Genomic DNA, 24,773 nt, shown 5'->3' on the forward strand with positions numbered 1-24,773 from the left:
CTGCTGTATGCAAACTGTACATGTCTATGTAAATATAAAAACCCTTGCTTAAAACCTCCATGTGATGATTTCTGTTCAGAAGAAGTAAAGCAAAAACTGAAGTAACATTACAGCTTCACCAGGCTGGCTGGCTCTGGAATAAATATAACAGATTCGTTCAGGAAGGAAATTATACAAAATGGAAAGTTATACATTTTCAATATAAACATACGTCAAAACGCAAGAAAAGTAACAATACAACATATCACAGCTGAGCATTTTCTGTTCTTCTTGCCCAAGAGTTGCTTGCACATGAACAATTTGGATTAAAGCCCCCACAAAAGAGTAGAAAAAGCTACTTCTCTAGAGAACAGTTGAGACAATTTAGACATATCGGGCAGGAGAGGGACACTGAACAGGTTTAAAGTGATCCCTAAACTGCAGTCCTGTACATGACAGAGATACTAAGAAAAAAAAATCCTTACTCAATGTGAATAGCTGCTGTCGGGAATTTCTTAAAAACTACCTAACTCTCTGCCTCTCAAACAATCTGTGCAACATTCCAAGTAAAGTGTTCCTTATCAGGCCTGGGGATATACAAATATTAGATGATCACTGCACATACCGACTCCATTATTGCTCACTCTGTGATCCACCAGACACACCAATTAAGACTAATGCTTCAATGAGCCATCTTACCTTTAAGGCCCGGACCTTCTTGGCCAAGAGGCTCTCAATGTCGCCTGCCACTTTTTCCACTATTTTCTTTGGGACATTTTCTTTTACTTCAAACTGATTCTTTTTGTCATTGTAGATCTGTCAAGGGATGAAAGAGGAAGAGAGATGGATATTTTAACAAATATGCTCAGTCTGCCATGAAACTATCTTTCGAAAGAAATGAATAGTTTAGAAAGTGCTCAAGGGTTTAAGATTCAGCTTCAATCCCTCAATCCACAGCAAAATTCTTGAACTGGACAATTCGCTTAAGGATAACTTTCTTTCAAATAGCAGTTGTGTGCCCAGGACCTACTAGCCTTCATTGTGGGTGGCTTTATAAATGTACTCCTTTGTTGTGACTTTCCACAGGCGTAATCCATGCATCACAGTGAAAGAATATATGAATGAATGGCTGCAAGATGATCAGATGTTACAGTGACAGCCATCATGTCACTGATATGCTGTACTATTATGAAATATAAAACAGCTAGATGAGATTCTGTGCCCCAAAGCTAAGGCAGCCTTAAACAACAACAACAACAACCAGCATGCTCTGAACATGGATATGAGACTGGAAATATTCCTATGAAATAGAAAGCTGTATCCGAATACCTGACCTGCTTGATACTCTGAGATTTCCAACTTCCCCCCCCCTTTTTACAGCATTCTTCCACTGTGACAAGCTGAGCATGCCACACAGTTTGAAAGCACATTTCTCATTTTCTCAAGATTTTCCATGGGATGCCCCCAAGCCTCAATCCGAAAAGTACTTCATGAAGTCCCACATATGCCCAACTCAATTGATGAAAGCTTGCAGAGTGCCCTCATCCCTCCCACTGTGCATATAATTCAATGGGTACAGAGACTAGCAGCAGATGGTACATGGCTGAAGGTGGTGGCAGAGTCAGTGAAGCTCAAAACAGATAAACAAACAGATGGATATAATGACAATATGTAAAAAGAAGGGAAGGAAACATTCAAGGTAAATAAATACTAATAGAGCAAAAAAATTGACTGGATATTTCTAAAATTCAAAAAACTCTGCTAGAGTTGTTTCTTTTTATTCAATGATTGTATGAAATATATTTAGGACACATTCAGCAATGGCTTCAGTGAAGTTGCAACGGTTGGATTTGCAGTTTGTATTGAACAATTAATCTATCAGAAAAACTAATGGACTCTGTCTACATTGTTATCATTAGGCTTCAAAATTAACAGTCTTTTCCACTTATATTCATTTCTCACACTCAAAAATATACATACTATTTATATAAATGATATAGATGGTGTCTGTGATGATTTCAACAGATAACACTGATGGCAGTCACTAGGATTCCCAGGTCCCTATACCCTCCTGGAGGGAGGTGGGAGATTGGGACTTACTGTTTGACGTTTCGTCACGTGTGCATGCTCTCAGAGAAGCATGATGATGTCACTTCCAGGAAGTGGCAGCATTACGCCAGCCCTCGACATGTTCCCCTGCTTTGCTCGGCGCTAATTCAGGCCTGTTTGGGACCAGAATTGGCACAGGAGCATGCCCGCAGCCGGCGTGATGATGTCACTTCAGGAAGTGATGTTGTTACACTCTGCTGGGAGCCTGCCTGGTGTGCGCTTTCCTGGGTTGCCTTCCAGTGATGTGCGATCACCAGAGGAGGGGGTTGCCACCTCCCAGCAATTGCCAGCAATCAGCAGGCAACAGGGCAAATCCCCAGGAGATTTCCCTCCACTAGTGGGCAACTGGAAAGCCTAGCAGTCACGTAGAGACTGGCTGGTTACGGGGATATCTGTAACACAAAATATATACAAGGAAGCATACTGCAAAGATCTCAGATATCCAGAAAACTGATATATGATGTAGACAGCATTAGGCTATACAAATAACCACAGATCTAAAACAAATATTTTCATTCTTCTCATTCTAGAATCAACAGAGGGAATGATATAATAATGTATCTGCCCACATGTACCCATCCTTCTTAACAAGTGAAGCATTATAGACATGCAAAACTTTTGAAACCATGGGCGGGGAACTTGAGGGAAAACAGCAATATATGCAATATTTTCTTTCCTATCGAATTTAAACTTATCTGACTGCTTTAACAACATAAAATGCGTCACTTAACTTCTAAAACTATACTATTTGTCTTATTTGTGGGATTCAAAAGCATAAATACCTTCATTTTCTACAAACAAAACTGCAAATATACTCAATACTTGAGAGCGAGCTGCTACACCCTATACTACCTTAGCACCTCCCAGGTGATACAGTTCCAGAATCACTGGACCGCCCCCGAAAAGGTGTACCTTGTGTACCTACCAGGTGACTTGCTTTAGCTGATGAGACAATCACAAGGGCCTTGCCCTGTGATTTTAATTCCCAGGCAGGAACATATGGGAGAAGACAGTCCTTCAGATACACTGGTACCATGCCATGTAGGGCTTTAAAGGCCAAAACCAACACCTTGAATTGTGGTCAGGAGTGGATCTGTAGCCAGTGTAATTGCTGTAATATTTGGATCACATGTTCCCAATAGCCACCCCAGTGAGCACTCAGCTGCAACATTCTGCATTAGCTGCAACTTCCAAATGCTCTTCAAGTAGAGTGTGTTGCAATAGTCCAATCTAGATGCAACCAAGGCATGGATCACTGTGGCTAAATCTGACTGAACCAGGAATGGGTGCAGGCTGATGCACGAACCAAAGCTAGGTAAAAGCACTTCAAACCACTGCAGCCACCTGGTTTTCTAAGGTGAGTGCTGTGTTGATGAGTAGAGCTGGGCACGAACAGCAATACGAACTCAAAAAAGCAACGAACAGCCCAATCAGCTGTCCACAAACAAGCTATTTGTGAGGCCCCATTATAAAAGAACAGGTGGCCGTTGCAAACCTCATTCATTGCTGTTCGTCAAGCCAGACAATCTGGCACCTGCAATCAATTCCCTTGGCAACCAGAGGCAGGGACTGCCTGAACTCTGTCTGAACTCCTGCTGTTGCCCTGGAAACCCCAATCTAAGCCCAATTTAGCTTGACAGGCAGGTCTTCCTTTCAAGTGTGGAGCTCTGAATTTGTTACAAGGAAGCAAAGAGCAGGGGGGAGGGGGCCTCCCAGCTCTGGTTTTGCAGACAGTGAGGGAGAGACAGTTGCTGTTGGTATTTTGAGAGAGAGACAGGGAGAGTGCATTGGAGCTTGAATTTTCTTTGTGTGGTGGGATAGGGATCTACCTCTTCAAGTTCCAGGGCTGCTGCCAGGCTCTGGGCCAAGCTATTATTTATTACTGGTACCGTTCCTGCTGCCTGCTCAGGTAAGGTTTCTGGGAGTGGTGCGGTAGGGATCTACCCCTTCAAGTTCCAGGGCTGTTGCCAGGCTCTGGAGCCAAGGTATTATTTATTATTGGTACATTTCCTGCTGTCTGCTCAGGTAGGGTTTCTGGGAGTGGTGTGGTAGGGATCTTGATGGCTGGAAGAGAGCCTGCTGCCCCCCACGAACAACGAACATGTGCGTGAACAGGTCATTTTCGTCAGTGTTCGTTGTTCGTTGTTTGTGGATGGCAATGAAAAACGAACACCATGTTCGGTTTTTTTCTGTTCGTGCCCATGTCTATTGATGAGCACTCCAAAGCTGTGAACCTGGCATTTCAAGGAAGTATAACCCTGTCCAAGACAGGAGAGGTCTCAAGATCTTGGTTTGCATTTCTACTAACCAAGAGAACCTCTCTGTCTTGTCAGGATTCAATTTCAGCTTACTTGCCCTCATTCAGCCCATTACTGTCTCCAAATACCAGTTCAAAACATCAACCACATCCTTGGAATTAAGTGGGAAAGAAAGGTATCACCTGCATATTGGTAACACTGCAGCCCAGACCTTCTGATGACCTCTCCCAATGGATTCATATAGATATTAAATAGCATAGGGGATAAAATTGAACTTTGTGGAACTCCACAGGCCAACAGTCAAGGGATAGAGGAGGAAACCTCCCAGCACCACCTCTGAGACCCTTCTCCCAGATAGGACTCAAACCATCATAACACAGTGCCCCATAGTCCCAGCACCGAGAGGAGGCTCAGCAAGATACTATGGTTGACAATATCAAAGACCACTGAGAGATCCAGCAGGACAAGAAGGGTCACATCCCCCCTGTCTAGTTCTCAGAGGAAGTAATCAAGTCTGGAACAGAGCAGTCTCTGTTCCAGACCCAGACCTGAAGCCAGACAGAAAGTCTCTCTACACAAGATATCTTACACAAGGATGCTCAAGTGACTTACTTTCTGCGGGGAGGTCTTCTATTCAAGTGTACTCTGTCTCCCTAGCAGTGCATGTGTATCCACAATGAGAGAACAAGTGTAAGATCTTTCACTTGATCCTACTCGTGAAGATGTCTTGAGTAGAGACTCTGAAATAGGTCCAGAAAATCAGTCTCTTCCAAGAGCTCCTATAACTGAGAAGCAACAACCTGATCTAGCTTCTAAGTTCTTAAGAAGCAGGGTTTCCCCCCCCCCTACTTCCCCACAGCATCATGGTGCATTTGTTTACCTCCGAGGTAGGGCTGCCAACTCCAGGCTATGAAATTCCTGGAGCCTGGGGAGGGTGGGGTTTTGGGAGGGAAGGGCCCTCAGCAGAGTATCCTACTATATAAAAGGCTAAGCGTATTCAAGACAACTCACTACCTACCCTGCTGCGCCTCCAGAGGTGCTGCTGTGGAGGGAAGCCCATGTGAGGCAGCCAGACCTCCAGACAGTGCACCACAGCGGGAAGCCCAGGCTGGTGTGGAGCAGGTGGCAATGCCTGCCCCCCCAACTTCACCCAGCTGGGATCAGGAGCAGAGAAGGGGCAATGCCCATTCCCACCTTCACCCAGCTGAGATCAGGAGTGGAGCAGGTGGCAGTGCCCAAGCCCTATCTTAACCCAGCTGAGATCAGGAGCAAAGCAGGTGGCAATGCCCACCCCCCGTCTTCACCCAGCTGGGATCAGGAGTGGAGCAGGTGGCAATGCCAGCCCCCTGCCTTCACCCAGCTGGGATAAGGAGCAAAGCAGGTAGCAATGTCCACCCTCCACCTTCACACAGCTGGGATCAGTAGCGGAGCAGATGGCATTGCCCTCCCGCTGCCTTCACCCAGATGAGAACAGGTGTGGAGCAGGTGGCAATGCCCACCCCCCACCATCATCCAGCTGGGATCAGAAGCGGAGTATGTGGCAATGCCCATCACCTCTTCACCCAGCTCAAATCAGGAGCAAAGTAGGTAGCAATGCCTGTTCCTCCCTTAACCTGGCCAAGATCAGCAGCAGAGAAGGTGGCAATGCCCGCCCCCTGCGTTCACCCAGCTGGGATCAAGAGTGAAGCAGGTGGCAATGTCCGCCCCCCTTCACCCAGCTGGGATCAAGCATAAAGCAGGAGGCAATGCCCACCCCCCTTCACCCGGCTGGGATCAGGCATGGAGCAGGAGGCAATGACCCCCTCCCCCATTCAACCTGCCTGAATCAGGCATGGAACAAGCGGCAATGCCCCCCCACACACACACTTTTCCCAGCCGGAATCAGGTGCAGAGCAGGAGGCAATGCTTGCCCCTTCTTCACCCAGCTGGGATCAGGCACAGAGCAGGCAGCAATGCCCGCCCTTCACACAGCCAGGATCAGGTGCAGAGCAGGAGGCAATGCCTGCCCCCTTTTCACCTGTCTGGGATCAGGCGTGGAGCAGATGGCAATGCCCACCCACCCCCCTTCACTTGGCCAGGATCAGTCACAGAGGAGGTAGCCATGCCTGCCCACCCTGCCTTCATCCAGCTGGGGTTACTGACAGAGGAGTAGGGAATGCCCGCCTGCCTGCCTTCCTCTTTCTAGAGCTCATTGTATTTTCCCACAACGGGCTTTTTTGCTAGTAATGCATAATGTCCAAAGCAGCTATTTTCTCTGGATCCTAAAGATTAGTTATAATTCTGGGAAAACTCCTGGCCCTACTTGTATGTTGGCAACCCTAACATTAATCCACATACAAATGCATCACTTACACTTTACATTCAACATGTAAATCAACAACCTGACCAGGGGTAGGCAGTATCAGACAACCAGATGAGTACAATCCCATATCCGAATGTGCATTCATTCTACATAATTTGCTTGACCTGTAAGTACAGCAGTTGTTAGAAGAAGCTTTGAGAAGCAACTGCAGAAATAGATTTGTAAAGAATATATGTTTGTTGTAGTCCAACCAGCTTATGGAATGAGGACAAATACCCAACACAGAAACCTTTTTCAGATATTGTTTCTACATATCTGCCCATCCCATATATATATTTTTAAAAACTGTCTTTGAACTGCTATGTGGAACTGGTGTTCAGCAAGCAGCCAGTTCCATACTGATAATGTAAAGGCAGTTGGAGGTGAATTGATGTGCCTGAATACCAAAGCCCTGTCCTTCATCCCTTGTCAAATAGCAAGGTCTGCATGCCAGAGGAGGAAAAAAATAGTTTGCTGCAGAAATCATTAACAACCAAGTACTGAATGTAACTGACTTTTAGACCCATCTCCTATTATTCTTTGGGTAAGTAACAGCATAACAAAATAATGTGTTTTGAAGACATAGTCGCTCCAGCTGAGCAGAAGCAATTAGGAAAGCAGAAGCAAAAGAATAATCATGAAGGAGAAAGGTTTGGATGCAGAGGGCTCCCTGACCCTTGTATGCTCCTATTATGAAATGGAAAAGCTGTTCCTATTGGCTACACCTAGCCTTACACATGAACAACAAATAGGGATTCTGTGCTTTTGCCAGATTTTTGTCCTAATGCTTAACTGGACTGGCTGGGCTAAGAATTTGCTGAGGCTTACTGGAAGATTTCAATAAGGTGACAGTGTCCAAATTCTGTACTACTGTTTATACTACTGTTACAAGTGTAGTCAGTTCATTATTATAAAACAAATTTCCTCTGTTAAACATAGTGATAATGCTAACACAGAGAAAATGGTGCTTACATTAATTGTGGATGTTATTTTTGAGCATGGTATACATACACATCCCCCCTCCATCCTTATGATCCCTAAAATATTGGAAGTTCAATCAACAGTGAGCAAAACACAAAATGTATTTTAATTAATATATATCACTAATATATATCATTGATGACAGATAACATGGTGTAAAGTTCTGAGATACAAGGAAGGAAACTCAGGGAATCCCACACTTAGAAAATTTCAAAATCTGAAAACCAAAATTTAGACATATTGGGTGATTTGTACTGTTGATCTTCCTTGCCTTTATATAAGACTTTCAATAAGAATGCAGCAAATATTTACAGTAAACATTCCAAAAATATTTGTGCAGCTTCAACTTTTGCAAAGTGTTTGGAAGTTTTCAAAATGATGACAGTTTTTCAGAACTGCAAGCTGCAACTTCTAGAAATGTAATACAGATTTATCTGTTTAGATTTCTCTATTTATGCAAACTGCTAGTCTTTTTCTCAGCCATTCCTGAACAACAAAGAACTCCTCGTATTCACTTGGCAAGCCTCACACTCCCCCCAAGAAAACTATTTTCTGTTATATACCTCTCAATCTTCCAAATGAAGCAAGGATGAAAAGTTAAAACTGCCAATATTTGCAACATTTGAGTGAGAGAGATATTTCAGCACAATTTTTTCAGACTACCCTAGTTCATTGGCAAGGTTTTTCTCACCATGAGAATTAAGTCTCCCAGTGCAATCCTCAGTACAGTGACAGTTCACAATGTTAATAGTTGAAGGTAACTTTGTTTAGAATTATGCTATAAATTTAGCAATATGTGAACAGTTTGTGTATGTGGCCAATTTAAATATGCAAGTTTTGTAGAACAGAAAAATGTTTCCATCTTCTTCAAACATGCAAAACAAGAGATTGTAATAGTTTTGATGCACACAGTAAAAAAATAGCTTTAAAACTGATTTTATTCTAACAGCTGCTTATACAACAAAGTGTACAAAATACTACAAATAGTACATCTCTGAAGGGGTAGTAGAGTTTCTTATGAAATTTCACAGGATGACAGTGATGTATGCCAGTGTACCTGTCCCCACCCCCAATTTCTTCCAGTGGGTTCCTCTCAAAAATCTGCCTGCATAACACTGCTTCCTAACCTCAGCAAATTTCTAAGTTCAGAGAACTGATATCCTTCCCATATCAGCAAACTCAGCCTTTCTTTCTTTCCCTGCATTCTTACTGCAAGATATAACTTCTCCCATTATGCCTCTAATCCTGTGGGAAAGGAGATGGAGCTGGGGAGAGCAGATTGCCCAGTACAGGAGGAGACCTCCCAGCCTAGATTCCCATTGCCTGCTGCCATTCAACACGATGGGTGGTGAAGACAGGGAAATCTGGATTAGTGCCAAGGTATATCACTTCTGGCACAAAAATTGGAAGTGATGTCATCATGTCTACAATTCACCCAAAAGTCTATAGTTTAACCACAGAGTTTGAGGTGAATCCTAGAACATTTGCCTGATGTGATGACATCACTTCCAGTTTTGAGCCAGAAGTGATATTGCACTTTGGTATGATCCTGAATCCCTTGTCCCTACCCCACTCCCTGATTTCTCCTGCTGGGGTGCATCACTTTATCTCTACTTTGTAGCCTCTACCTTACAATAAAAAGCTGCATATTTTTGTCAAAAGGATAAAGTTCCACCCACACAGTCCCCAAATAATGCCATTTAGAAACACTGCTGATATCCTGAGAGACATGCCCCTTGCGTTCTTTTTTTTCTTGAGTCAGCTGCCCTGGTTCCTCTTAACTTACACCATTTCCACACAGGTTATCTGCCCCAGGATCAATGCTGTTGGGAAATGGTTTTTTTTCCTGCTTCCCCACAGCATTGTACAGTCATGCACTGCCTGTAGTTTTGCCAATCTTTCTCAAACCTGCTGTCACTCACAAACCCTCGTCTAACTCAGGCTTGGGATGACCTTCCTCTACTCTGTGGTAAAACGTCTCCTCTCTAAGCCGATGAAGCGGAATACTGGGCTGGGAAGCCTTTAGTAGCGTAGTTGAGATTTAGCTTCAACTTTCTTTCTTGTCCCACCATTAAGGAACATATAAGTGGTACGGTTACTCAGCCAAGTCCAAGTAGGGGAAAGATCAGGGGTTTGCGCTTCCCTTAAAGAGAAACTGGCGCACAAGACTTGTGGAGATTCAAAAATGAAACAGAAGGTTTATTTACAAGAAGGTAAAATAGGAAGTCATGAAGGCAGGTGTTTAAAACAGAAGTAATTTAGAGGTTTTTGAACAGAATACTTTACTGGTGTGGGGCACAATACACTTAGTATGGTTCTTGAGTTGCTGGCTTGTATGAGAGTTCTTGGTGTTATCAGACTTAAACGTTGTTACAGTAAGCTCTTTGTGATATTGGCACTCCTTCAAGTTAAGTGTTCCTATTTTCATATACACACACAGCATGACTTCCCCTTTTCTGCAGACTTTAGGGTACTCTACTGAGTCAAACCCTTTCAAAATACTGGACAGGTGTTATAGTTATGCTCCAGTTATAACCCTGTTCCTGTGGCTGAAGGGGAGACTCCTTTCTACCCACTACCTACAATTCCCAGGTCTCTTGTGTCTACACAGAAGTTAGTGCTGTCTTTCCCACTTGAGTCCAAGGATTGCAAGTGCTTCATGAACATAATGATTTTTCCTTAAAGGGTACACCTTCCTCTTCCTTCCTCACACAGAGAACTCTCTAGTTGACCCTCTCTGGTAAGAAGTCAGACTCCAACTCTCCTCACTCGTCAGTTTACTCCAACTGTCAACTGCTCAACATTCCATCACCAACTGTCATTTCAGTCATCCTCCCCTCTTTACTGTCCGGAAATCCCAGCATTTGAAGCTGAGTCTTGTCACACCTGCGCTGCTAAGAAGCTTTGGGGAACACTTCAATAAAGACTGGATGACTGCTGGGTGTATGCACCCACATGATAGCCATTTCCCCTGACATTGTTCCTGTGGCAGCCATTTCCTCCCCCAGCCCTGGGGGAGTGCTTTTTATTTTTTAAAAAAGTCTACACTATCAATATACCATTGTAATAATATGTGCTGTTTCTCTAAATTTCCAGCTTTCATTTTTTTAAAAAAAAATGCCCCTTCCTTTGCTGAGATACAAGGGAAACAATATATTTCCACAAAGGAAGGAGCTAGAATTTTTTTTTTTTAAAAAGCTGGGAATTCAGAGAACCTGTTACACCTGTTCAGAGAACTTGTTACACCTATTGTTATAATGTAGTGATATGACGATATTCTAATGTCATTTTTTAAAAGCAGGATTTGAGTCCAGTGACACCTTAGAGACCAACAAGATTTTCAGGGTGTAAGCTTTTGATGTCTGACAGCCAAACCACATGAGACGAATTATGCATGTTTTGCTTGGGAGCGCACTGACACGTGCTCCCCACCAGCTTTGCTGTCCACTTGCACACCGCGGTCACACTGCGCTGAACCCTGCTTCAGCAGTCCATGGGTTCAGCCCCATTCCACCATGTTGGCATCCCATGATGACCTCTTTTGGGTGCATGCTCCAACATTCCCATGTAACTGTTAAGGGATAGTAGTTGCTCGCACCCTTGGACGGCAGGCAGAGCTCTTGTTGTTCAGCAACACTCGCTTTCCGATTTGGGGTGTGTGCGTGTGGGAGGTTGCTGGAGAAAGCGGTGCTGGGGTGAGAGGCACACCTCTCAGCAACCCCCGCCAGGCCAGCCCCACTCTCAAGCCCCCGCAGCTCACCTCCACTGGCTGGCCCAAGGACGGGGATCCTCCTTCACCAGTCAGCAGGAGGAAGCGATGCGGGGGTGAGGGGTGCACCTCTTAGCACCCCCCACCAGGCCAACCCCCACTCTCAAGCCCCCGCAGCTCATCTCTGCTGGCTGGCCCAAGGAGGGGGATCCTCCTTCATCGGTCAGCAGGAGGAAGTGGTGCGGGGGCAAGAGGCGCCCCTCTCAGCGCCCCTCACCAGGCCATCTCCCACTCTCAAGTCCCCGGAAGCTTGCCTCCACCGGCTGGCCCAAGGAGGGGGATCCTTCTTTGTTGGTCAGCAGGAGGAAGTGGCGTGGGGGTGAGAAGTGGGAGGAGACTGTTTCCATGCTGACTAACCAATTGATGGGTGGGAAAGGGGTTGAGTGACAGCCCCCCTTCCCCAAACTAAACTGCATGTAGCAGCACACAGACAAGAGTGCCATCTACCTGTAACTTTGATAAGAGCAATGAGTGCAGGGAAAGCTGGAAGCGGAAGCAGACCCAAAACGGCCGCTCTGTGACGATGACTTGTTGGTGGCAGACAGGAACACGCGCTGCCACAGCCACACATCTTTTTCGATGAGGGACAAGTGCTGAGGGACATGAGTGCACTTCAGGAAATGGACACAGGTGGGTAGGATCAGACACGAATCCTGGCACTCGCTCAGACTCGTGTAATTCATCATGTCTAGTTCTGCTCTGCGCTTACTTTTTCAGACACCATTCAGACACATAGTACTGCAGACTACCCACCTATTTTTAAAAGAAATGCAAAAGTCCCAGTTGTCCAACGAAGGGATGGCGGCTGCTGTTGGGGGACTGGAGCAGGGAATATGTGAAAGTCCTGTTGCCACTGTGCTCTATCAGCAGTTGCACCAACAATAGGGAAACCACACCCTGTACAGCAAACACCTTAGAGTCAGCTCTGGCCCAAACCCGACCATTCCTCATCAAGTGGCCTGCCAATTTGACCTAATTCAGGCAAAGATGGGTGCATATAGAACAATGATTTGGGTCAAGGGTCACAGAAGGCACATGAGCAATGCAAGAGAGTGATCAGTCAGTTATGCAAGGGCATGATAAACAGCATGACAAGCAGAGGACACTCTAAGGTAATGAAAGTGCAGGAACCATAGTTTAAAAAATCATTTTGGAGTAGAGACTTCAATATCACAAGATGTGGCAGCAGCCATTAGCTTAGATGTCTTTCAAATGGATGAGTTAGATTCATAGAGGCAACAGTATCAACAGCTATCAGCTATAGAAGTTAAATGGAACCTCTGAGTTCAGAAGCAGGATCTCTCTGATCATCAGATGCTGAGGAGTAAAGAATAAGAGACAATCACCACTTGTCAGTTGCAAGAGACATCTGGCTGGCCATTGCTGTAAACAGAAACAGAACGCTGGACTAGATGAATCTGAATGATCCAGCAAGGCAGTTCTTAGATCTTGTTTATCACACTCTGTGAACTGACTGCAGCAGCTGGTTGAGTAAGAAGCAGCCCCACTCTGTAGACCCTGCTGGAGGCAAGTGGTTGTTCAATACTCTAGGCAAAGCCAGAAAGAGCACAATGTACATCTTGCACTTATTCCTTAGATAAACTACTGTTTTTACATTTCGTTCTCAAGTGCTTACATTTCATGGTATCATTGTAATCAGAGTGTTGTCTCTATTACATTAATGGGATGTCATCTTTTGCATAGCATCAGGGATAATCAAGCAGGCATTGGCTGGAGGAACATCAGGCCTCTCTGTCAGCATACTGGAATAATTTGGACTGCTGATAGTATGTTGTGGGGACAACATCATGCAGCACACTAACAGAAAGCTGAGATGGGGAGAGAAGAAGAATTCAGATCAACTGAAATGAAGATGAATGCAGAATGGGTTGAATTAGGAGAAAGGAGCTTATTTATGGGAAGGAAGCACTGGCAATAGGACAAGGAAACAATTCTACTATATAAAAAGCAAGCCGTATTGCAGACAACTCACTTTTTATCTCCATGCAGGAACACTCTGGCCTGCATGAGGATAAAGAGTTGTCATTGGTACACTTTGCTTAGGAAGGAGCAGGGAGGCCTGGCGCACTGATGGGGAGGGCCACGACATCTTTCTCCATTGCTGCAGTAGCCTCCTTGGAGCCTCCAGAGGGTTGCACTGTCATAGTTGCAGAGACACAGGGGAGGCCCAGTGTACCAGCCTAGCCCAGCAGGTCCCAAACAGGTTGTGGTGATGCGATGAGCCCTGGAGTGCTCCTGCGCTCTTCACTGGTCAAATTTTGGCCCCAAATGGGTGGAAATTGGACCGGTGCAGAGTGCAGGAGCATTCCAGGGACCATTATGCTGCTCCAGTAGTGCTCCTGCACTCAGCAGCAGGCCAATTTCAGCCTGTTTGGGGCAGAAATCTGCCATCTGTGGAGTGCAGGAATGCTGCTGAGGTGGCACAATGGGCCTTGGAGTGCTCCTGTGCTCTGCAGCGGTCCAATTTCTGCCTGCTTGAAGTTGAATCAGGCCCATTTGGGGCCGGAATCAACCCGCTGTGGAGCGCAGGAGCACTCCAGGGCCTGTTGCACTGTCCCAGCAGCATTCCTGCACCCCACAGTGAGCTGATTTTGGCCTCAAATGGGAGCCCCGGAGCACTGCTGGAGCAGCACCATGAGCCTTATGTTCCTGTGCTCTGCAGCAGCCCGTTTTCTAGGCCTGTTTTTTAAAAAACAAGCTTGGTTGCTAGTCAAATATATATATATATATATATTGAATAAAGTGTGAGAGAACAAGCTTTGGGGGAATCACAATGCCATCCGATTTGGTTCTACTTAGAATCCTACTCAGGTCTACTCAGTGGGGCTTACTCCCAGTAAAGTGATATTAGGATTGCACTGTTAGATAGCTGCAAGCCAGCCAGGATAAGCAGCAGCACAATTTCAGTAGCAAATGACATCAGGTTACAACTGTCCAATGTGCGGCAGAGTCACAAGTCTTTCAGTAGCCATTCAGAGATGCTGTTTGCTCTCTGCTCTCGGGAGGAAATATACCAATTTTTGACGGGATGATCATGTTGCTGACTAGGGAATGAAATACTGGCAGGAGCCAGGCCTGGAAAATGAACCTGCAGCCAATGCACCTACTTTACAACCTCTAGCATTTACAATTCCCCCAAAGAAGAACCCTTGGCTATGCAAAGATGGAATGTTCATGACAGATAGAACAGGAAGGTAAAGGGGAAAGGCTGACATTTAAACACACACATACTTACTCACCTTGCAAGCAGTTTCCCTCCTACCTACTGAACAACACAAAGCAGCTGTCCTAGCAATTCTTTGCAACAGAGAAGTGAGGGAGGAATCTGTGCAGTTAAGGTACTCCTTAGGGAAAGTCAACTATAATGAAGCAAACAAACCCAATGAACACAAAGAATCCTGCTGCCTTAATGAAGCAACACTGCAAAAAGAAATAATGGATACATGAGATAAATGGGAAATCAGATGCTATCGTTTGCCAAACAACCATGCCATGTTCTATGCAAATTCATGCTTGGACCTTTTTCTCTTTCCCCATATTCTGTCTAAAGAACTGCCTGCAGCTATTTAATTAATAGGATTGCTGTTTCTCTAAATGGGCAGGAAAAGAGATGGCTATTGTTCATTTCCATATACAAGCTCATTTAAATATCTTCAAGTGAGGACTCACTCAGCGCCTACCGTAAGATTGTCCTAAAGATACCAGTAAGGTGACAAATCACCTACCTAGACCAACTAAAAAACACATCCAATGACAACAGTACTACACGTGAATACTGTGGATCTGTCCCTGAAAATGACAGTCATTGATACACAATAATTATTAAACTTTGTCTTGCCCAAACAGTAGGCCTGGTGCCAAACTGCATAAAGAGGGGATGCCATTCCTGCTGTTTGGCCTTGCCACCTAAATAACCAAATACCATAATGTGAAGTGTCAGAATTTCATAACAAGTAAATAACAGATGAGTAGGAGCAAGGGGAAGGTTAATGAGAAGCAGAGGACACTTCTGGCAATCAGAGAAGGGTCTGTGTCAAAACTGAGTCCCTGAGAAAAGAGCTTTTAAAAGGGCAGTTGGTTTTGAAGGATGCAGGATGAGACTCTTTACCCACAAAGAAGAAAGATTATAAGTTGGAGTAGGAGTAGCAGATGCAAAGAAATCAGGAGCAAATGACTTGTGCCAAAAAAGAGAACTAGGGGAAATGAGAATAAAGGGCAGACATTATAAGATACTAGTAACCAAGACCATTTAAAAAAATGGGCCTAGAAAATGATCCACTGCAGAGCGCAGGAGCACCAGGTTTGTGGCACCATTCCAGCAGTGCTTCCATGCTCCCATTTAAGGCCAAAATTGGCCCACTATGGAGTGCAGGAATGCTGACGGTGTGGCATGACGGACCCTGGAGTGCTCCTGTGCTCCACAGAGGGCTGCCTGATTCACCTTCAAATGGGCAGAAAGCAGGTCAGTGTGGAGTGCAGGAGCAATCCAAGGCCCATTGCGCTGCCCTGGCAGCATTCCTGTGCTCCACAGTTGGCTGATTTCAGACTCAAATGGGGATGAAATAGGACCACTGCAGAGTGCAGGAGTGGCACAATGGACCCTGGAGTGCTCCTGCACTCTGCACCAGCCCATTTTCTGCCTGTTTGGGGCTGAAATCGAGCTAGCGCAGAGTGCAGAAGCACTCCAGGGCCCATTGTGACACCCTGCCCTGCTCGGGGCCTGCTGGGCAGGGCTGGCGCGCCCGTCCTCCCCAGTGCCTCCACAGCCATGGCAGTGCAACCCTCCAGAGGCCCCAAGGAGGTTGTTGCAGTGATGGAGAAGGGCGTTGCAGCCCTCCCCTCTGGCATGCCGGGCCTCCCCACCCCCTCCTAAGCAAGCTGTATTGGCGAAGACTCTTTATACTCATGCAGGGCAGAGTGTGCCTGTGCAGGAATAAAAGGTGACTTGTCGCTAATATGGCTTGATTTTTATATAGTAGTACTAGCTTGATGCCCGTGCTTCACTACAGTATTTATCTACTTTAAGTCCAATTATAATACTTATGGGTATGTAACATTTTTTGGTTTGGGGGGGGGGTGTTGAATTGGTTTTGTAGTATAATAGCATAGTACCTGAGCTTCACAAAAGTATTTGAATAAAACGAAGTGTGTTGATGCCGAAAGATCTCCCAGAATTACAACTGATCTCCAAGTGACAGAGATCAGTTCCCCTGGAGAAAATGGCTGCTTTGGAGAGTGGGCTCTATGGTATTATACCATTCCGAGGCCCCTCCCCTCCCCAAACCCCACTCTATCCAGGCTCCACTCCCCAAATCTCTATGAATTTCACAATTCGGAACTGGCAACCCTACTGTGATGCTTGCCTGCTTGCACCCCCCTCTCTCTGATGGTTCAGTTGTGGAACTCTTGTGTTCTGAGGTAAAAAATCGTGTCAAGAAACTGCAGACAGTTAAAGAAAGACAGTACAAGACTCCTGAATAGGGATTTTATATAGAAGTCACCACCTGGAGTTTGGCAACCCTACACCACAGGGAGATCGGCAACCGTAGTGGCATTTTAGGGGAAGACTGGCAGGTGCATTTTACCTCAGGACACATTCAATGACTCCCTTAGTAACTGTTTAGAATGTTGGGCTGATCCACATATGCAAATGACCTTGAACGCTAGCCCAATCAGGGAAGAATGGCTGAGTTGGCAGTTGGCAGGGCGGGGGAGGAGAAGCCTGCCAGCCACACAGGGAAGCTGTATCCCTATGGGAAAACACATTTTACCCTCTTAGGGGGCAAATTTCTTAAAATCCCTTCTTAGTGAGCCCCTACATCACAAAAGGAATGTCATGCCCAAATTTCATGTTTCTAGGTCCAGGGGTTTGGGTTGGGCATTGATGAGTCAGTCAGGACACTCGTCTTTATATAGATAGATAAAGGACTTTGATCTTGAAGTTGATCCAGATGATGGAGCTATATAAACTCTACCATCCACGTATCTGATTGCTCTGAAGTGTTAAGGTTTACCTAGCAATATACCTGCCAATTTCTTATTTCATGTTATTTATGACGGTTCTAGCGATAAAGGAGCTGCCTAATGCTCTCAGGCTATTTAGGGAAGAAGTTCATTTTCTACAAACCACGTCCCTGTATTTTTAGATGCCTGAAAAAATACCAATTTGTGGTATAATATATATCAGATAAATACTCTTATGGGAGACTTTACTATAGTTTTGGCTTCCAGCCAAATTATGAAAATCTGTGGTATTAAAAGTATTCAGAGGCCATCCATTGCTTCAACCTATCTCTTGCAGCATACCATAAATTAGCAATGAGAATCCATCTTCTCTGATAGTCTATCACTAACAATACTAAGGATTAGAGATGGGCATGAACCGGAAAAAACCCAAACCATGTGGTTTGTGGTTCGTCAAATTTCATGAACCATGAACTTCCACGAACCTGCCCCTGGTTCGCAATCCGGTTTGTTTGGTTCGCAAAAACAGCTCATCCGGGTCAGAAAACAATCACTTCCGGGTCAGCAAAAGGTCACTTCCGGGCCAGCAGAAGGTCACTTCCGGGTCAGCAGAAGGTCTGCAGTAAGTCCATCCCCTGTTGCCTAGGAAACTGATTGATTGGCACCAGGCTGTCTGCAGTCACAAACCAAACAACGAACCAAATGAACCAGCCTAAAGTTTGTGGTGGTTCGTCAGAAATGGGATCTGACAAATCGCAGTTCGCGAACCACGAACCAACCTGGTTCGTACTTAATTTTGGTTCGTATTTTGGTTTGTGCCATCTCTACTAAGGATCAGCTGCTAGTTATAACCCGAACCTTTAAACAAGTACATCTGATCATGTTTGGATTTTCATGACCTACTCTTCTGTCTTCCAGCTGATACAACGCTGTCTTTTACTGAGTCTTTATTAATGACTTTACAAGAACCAGTGTGCCATAGTAGTTAGACTAGGCTGAGGGAGCTGAATTCTCACTTAGGTATGTAGCTCACTGGATGACCTTGGGTCAGGCTAGTTACTCTTTCTCAGTGTAACATGAAATAGTAAAAATCATAGAAACATAGAATTGGAAGTTACCCCCAAGGTTCATCTAGTCCAACCCCCTACACAATGCAAGAAATTCACAGCTATTTCCCCCCCAGTGACCCCTGCTCAATGCCCAGAGGAACACAAAAAACCTCCAGGATCCCTGCCCAATCCAGGAGGAAAATTCTTTCCTGATCCCAAAGTAGTGACTGATATTACCTTGGGCGTACAAGAAAGGGTTAAGAGAGCCTATCACTGTTTAATCCCTTCATGCCTTCTCTCTTCCAATCTGCATACATTTATACTAAGTCACAAAATCACTGCTGTCATGTGATCATCTAGCTTCTTCTTAAATACCTCCAAGGAAAGAGAGCCCACCACCTCCTGAGGAAGCCTGTTCCACTGGGAACTGCTCTGTCAGGAAGCTCTTCTTAATGTTCAGCTGAAAACTCTCTTGTTTTAATTTTAGCCCATTGTTTCTGGTCCAATCCTCAGGGGCAACAGAAAATGACTCTGTTCCATCCCCTATGTGACAGCCCTTCAAGCTTGTCTCAGTTGCTTGCTCTCCAGACTAAACATACCCAGTTCTTTCAACCTTTCCTCATAAATCTTGGTTTCCAGACCCCTCACCATCTCAGTTGCCCTCCTTTGGACACATTCCAGCCTGTCAACATCCTGCTTAAACTGTAGTGCCCCAAACTGAACACAGTACTCCAAGTGAGGTCTAACTAGAGCAGAGTAAAGTGATACTATCACTTCATGTCATCTGGATATTATAATCCTGTTGATACAGTCTAAAATTGCATTTGCCTTTTTACTACAGCATCACACTGCTAACTCATGTTCAGTGTATGATCTACTAAGACCCCTGAATCCTTTTTACATATACTGCTGCCAAGACAAGTCTCCCCCATCCTATAATCATGCATTTGATTTTTTGTACCTAAATACAGAACTTTATATTTATCTCTGTTAAGATTCATTTTGTTATTTTAAGCCCAGTTTTCCAGCCTGTCAAGATCATCCTGAATCTTGATTCTGTCTTCTACTGTAATAGCTACTCCTCTCTATTTAGTATCATCTGAAAATTTAATGAGCATCCCCTCTATTCCTTCATCCAAGTCATTTATAAAGATGTTGAACAACACAGGGCCCAGGATAGATCCCTGAGGCACTCCACTTGTCACTCATCTCCAAGAGGTTGAGGAACTATTTACAAGCACTCTTTGTGTGTGATCTGTCAACCAGTTACAAACCCACTTAACAGTAGTATGAACCAAACCACATTTTACCAACTTGTCAACAAGAATATCATGCAAAACCTTATCAAAAGCTGTACTGACATCAAGATAAACTATGTTCACAGCATTCTCTTGATCCAGCAAGGTATTAATTCTCTCTCAAAAAAAGATAAGGTTAGTCTGACATGACTTATTCTTGAAGAACCTGTGCTGGATTTTAGTAATCACAGCTGGATTACTGCAGTTTGTTGTTGTAAGGATAAAATGAAGCAAGAGTAAACTATACATGCCACCTTGAGCTCTTCAGAGAAATGCAGGGATTAAAATTTGATAAAGGTATTATTTAAAATAATTAAGTGCAAAGTAACTTACAAAATTACCAAGGCAATGATAATAAAATCAGTACCAATAAAATGACAAACTAAATAAAAGCATGCCTCTAGCAAACAATCAGTTTTTTAGGTCAAGGCAAAACCTTACCAACTACAAAAACTACTGAGAAGAACACCCCCTTCAAAAAAAAAACAACACTGAAAAATGTCTTTGTTATTTACCTGCCAGCAATAATCAGCACAAGGTCCTCTAGGGAAAGTACTTCCAAAGATCTTGTACTACTGCAAATGTCCCACCTTTGATCACCTCTACCCTCCTCAGGAGGCTAAAGAATACGAAGAAGAGCCTCTAATGAAGTTCTTAGTGAATGGTCATGAGGGAGAGAGTGGACTTCTGAACAAAAACAGGGAGATATTTTCAATTGTCCTTCTTAGCTGGTTGTCATGCTAGACCACTCTTTATTTCTCTTGTCCTGCCTTCTGTTTTCATCCAGTCATCTCTTCAGCTGCCACTTTGCACATTCTGCACTAGAATTTGCCTCTGCCTTGCAATTTTTCTTAGCTTGAAAAGCTACTGATTATATTTTTCCTTCATGTTTGTGGAATGGAAACTTACTTACTCCTCCAATAACCTTTTGGAGCCTGGTTCTCTAGTTAACATTCCAACTTGCTCCCAAAAAATTGCAATCCAGTTTTACTACACTTCATATAACCAGTATCTTCCCTAGGTGCTCTATTCTGTGGCTTTATTAAAACCTGGTAAAACAGCAGTCTTCCTTCCTTCCTTCCTTCCTTCCTTTATGAATGCGAGGGAAGGGAAAACATATGCTAAAAGAAATGGCTATTTTAGTTCAGCAAACTTTAATATATTTGTTAAAAGGCCATGATAGATCATCTAGTTAGGTAATGTGGAAGACCTTTGTGCGGTCCATATATAAGAACAAGTGAACTCTACAGAAGTGAAGGATAGCTTTCCAAAAAATAGCCTTAAGGGCCATGGCTCAGTAGTAGAGCCCTTGCTTTGCATGTAGAAGGTCCCCGGTTCAATCCCCAGCCCCTCTAGTTTAAAGGACCAAGCTGTAAGTGATGTGAAAGACTTTCGCCTGAGACACTGGAAAGCCGCTGCCAGGCTGAGAAGACAATACTCACTTCGATAGATAAATGGTTTGTTTCAGTATAAGGCAGCTTCACGTGTTCATACAATCCTGTTGAAATAACGCATGTTCTTTGTCTGGGTTAATGTAAAGGTAACACTAGTTAGCTGGAATGTTTAACAAGCAAGAGGATTATATTGTTCCATCAAATGCTCTGAGAATACTGTAGTACCACAGACAACCATCCTTTGAACACTTTTGGAGGAAAGGAGGCTAATAAATATTTTAAATAAATTAATAAACAAATAAACAAACCATGATAGTCCTCACTAACAATTACTTTGTGATAATAATCCCTCATTGCATTGCATTTCCACTTTTATTTGTAGGATAATAAAGCCAAAGAAGTTTACAGAGTATAAGAAACGCCTACATTATCTCACCACTAGTACTGTTAAGCGCTGTTGTAGACTTTATCTCTGCATCAAACTTTTTACTAGGGTACAGTGAAAATGATTACATGTTGCATGCATCTGTGCCTATATTATTTGCACAATGACTAGCTAAGAATCTCTGTAGGCACAGATTTAATGGACTAGAAACTGTATCAGTCTGAGATGGTACTAATTTCCCCAAGGCAATTTACACATCTTCACAAAGGAGGGTGGATGAAACCCCAACAAATGGCACATTTAACATTATCATCATTACACCATACACATCACAACTGCCTTGCCATCTGTAAGCAGAGCTGGTCATTGCATCCCTATCTATGGTAGATTTTGCTTCTTTTTAACTACACTCTCTAGCTAAAATAGAAAGATTTGTTGTTTTAATTTCTTTTTACATTCAAGTGAAAAACTGTCTGTTCCATGAATTAACGTAGAAACTGGAAAGATACTTATTTAAAAGAAGGCATAAAACTGATTTTGGACAAGCAATTCTTGAGAGGTTTTTAAAAGGAAGAAAGTACCTAGAAAGTGCATGGTTCAGATAGATATATTCAGTCTTAATAACAGATATTCCAGAGAGGCTTTACATGTGTAGATGCAAGGAAGTATTGTCAATACTACAGCATGCGTGTGTGCACACATACACACGTGCATACACAGATATGCACGCACGCACACAGAACAGATAGCCAGACAAAAACACGAGGCAAGTAATGCAAACTAGTGCTGTTCCAGAGGGAAATAAGACACCCCCAAGTGAATAGACATAGCTTTAAGGCCGAAACTGGAAAAACTGAGAGGTAGATTCCTTTCTAGACCTTGTTTGGAAGCATTCCCAAATCGCACACTGCGTGACTAAGTTTGATTAGAGCTGAAATTAAAGGCTCAAAACCACAACTGAATCCCACACATTTGACAGATTAGTCAAATAACTTGCAAAACCTTTGGAAGAAGTCAGGTTACGGAACTGAAAAAAAATGAATTTTTGGAGATTACTGTACATTTATTAGGATTGGACTGTTGGTTTACTGTTTTGTTAAGTCATTCATTTGTTTGTTTATTTTGATGATTAGTAACTGGTTAGCTAGTATTATCTGATAAAGTGAAAAAAACATTAATCCTGCACAAGCTGTAAAGTAAAATTACCCAAGCAATAAAGCTTTATGAAGGAAATTAATTTTGTGCACTTGACGTAGGGAGGAAATACATGAATTTACAAATGCAATTTTGTTGCAGCTGTGCTGCAGATCATGAAATATCCCCAAACAGTTCCAGTCTACTGTGATTATAAAAGTTGTGACTAATGTTTGTTGCATCAATAGAGCTATGTGAAATATTCAGGAGTGGTTTTTAAAAAGAAATGGCACCAATCACATTCAGGAGATATGTGAGATTGCTGAACTTGAAAGAAGTTGTGCCCAAAGATTTAACTGAAGGGGTGTGGGGGGGGGGGAGCATCCTCAGTGATGAGCAAGGCTGGAAAACCTCGGCAATGCAATCATATGAACATAAAAAGCTGCTTTATACTGAAACAGATCACTGATCCATCTAGTCCAGTGCTATCAGCTGTGACTGGCAGCAGCCCTCAAACAGAGGTCTTTCTTGGTCCTCTTGCCTAATTGAAGAGATGCCTCTGATTGAAGCTGGGACTCATGCATGCAAAGCTAGGGCTGTACCACTGAACTATGGGTCTGCAGAAGAATTCAAAATATTTTCATTCTAGGAATACAAATTAAATGCCAGCATCAACAAAGGCATAACATCCAAATAACAGGATGTCACTGTCCCACTATATACTGCATTGGTCATGCCCCATCAGGAATACTGTGTACAGTTCTGGAGGCCTCACTTCAAAAAGGATGTGGAAAAAATGGAACAGGTGCAGAGGGGCCCGGAGACCAAGTCCTACAAGGAATGATTGAGGAACCTGGGAATGTTCAGTTTGGAGAAGAGGAGGTTTAGAGGAGACATGATTACTCTCTTTAAGTATTTAAAGGGAGGGAAGGGAGCTGTTCCTGTTGGCAACAGATAGGACTCAAAATAATGGGTTTGAACTACAGGAGAGAAGTACTGGCTACACATTAGGAAAAACGTCTTCACATTAAGAGTAATTCAGCAGTGGAATCAGTAGGGATGTGGTGGGTTCCCCCTTGTTGGCAGCCTTCAAGGAGTGCCTGGACAAGTCCTTTCAGGGATGCTTTAGGCTGTTTCTGCACTGGGCACGGGTTGGACTAGATGGTCCAACTCTATGATTCTAAAAAGTCTAGTATTCAGGAACTTTAAAAAGTTTTCCATTTTTTGATTACGAGAGCCAGAATTGTCTCTTTTTGCTCTTAACAATCTTGCCTTATTATTTCAATCAATTCACAGCATTCATAATGCATCAAAAGATGTAACTTTACATCAGCAGCAAAGGCAGGTTTCCTGCAGAATAGTCATCTAATTTCTCAGCACAGCTTCAGTGATGTGCTATTTAAATGTACCTGCCACTAAGTATAGCTTCCCAGTGCAATTCTGTTGCATCCCAGCCTTGTGGCATAACAAGAGTGATAACATTCAAATTAAATAGAATGTACAGGGGAAACATCCTAGCAGAACTTGAAAATCTCATCTCCCTTCAGCATCTTCATACCTCAGCCAGGCAATTCAATTCTTGGAGGCTGGTGTATATGAAAGTCAGCTCTCCTTTACACAGGATATTGACAGAAATGGGAATGGCAAGGAAGCTCACTAAAGCAAGTCAGCAACTCCAGGCTGAGAGAGAGAGAGAGCGAGAGAGAGAGCATCTTAAGTAGCTTGGTAAACGTAACATTTTATCCATGGCAGAAACAGTACTTGTCTTCTGAAAGAGGTATAACTAGGAAGGAACAACTCCATCCTCTTGCTCATTCTCCAAATATCGTATTGTGTCTACATTTCCACAAATGCACAGCAATGGCTTGGATAGGAGGCAAAAGATCCACCACAGTGGATCCCTTGGCCTATGCAGCTCAATACTGCCACTATGTGGGGATTTACCTACAGATGTATCAAATCTGGGATGAAGTGGGGCAGGGGGGACTTATTCAGCTGTTGGTAGGTGTGGATGCAGCCTACAGACCTTGGGAAGCATGAAGCAGACTGCTTGCTGGTGAGTCAATCCCTTCTTACTTCCCATCCCCAGGA

At 43.8% G+C, this 24,773-nt stretch overlaps 1 protein-coding gene across 1 annotated transcript in view; it reads right to left on the reverse strand.

Annotated features, from left to right (window-relative positions):
* Window positions 1-24,773, reverse strand: part of CACNA2D2 (calcium voltage-gated channel auxiliary subunit alpha2delta 2) — a 935,072-nt gene that overhangs the window by 715,762 nt on the left and 194,537 nt on the right. Inside the window, exon 3 of the mRNA XM_054977462.1 lies at window positions 679-795. Coding sequence (XP_054833437.1) covers window positions 679-795 — 117 coding nt within the window. The remainder of the gene's footprint in view (window positions 1-678; window positions 796-24,773) is intronic.

The sequence above is a fragment of the Eublepharis macularius genome, chromosome 4 (assembly GCF_028583425.1).
Source record: "Eublepharis macularius isolate TG4126 chromosome 4, MPM_Emac_v1.0, whole genome shotgun sequence".
Taxonomy (NCBI): domain Eukaryota; kingdom Metazoa; phylum Chordata; class Lepidosauria; order Squamata; family Eublepharidae; genus Eublepharis; species Eublepharis macularius.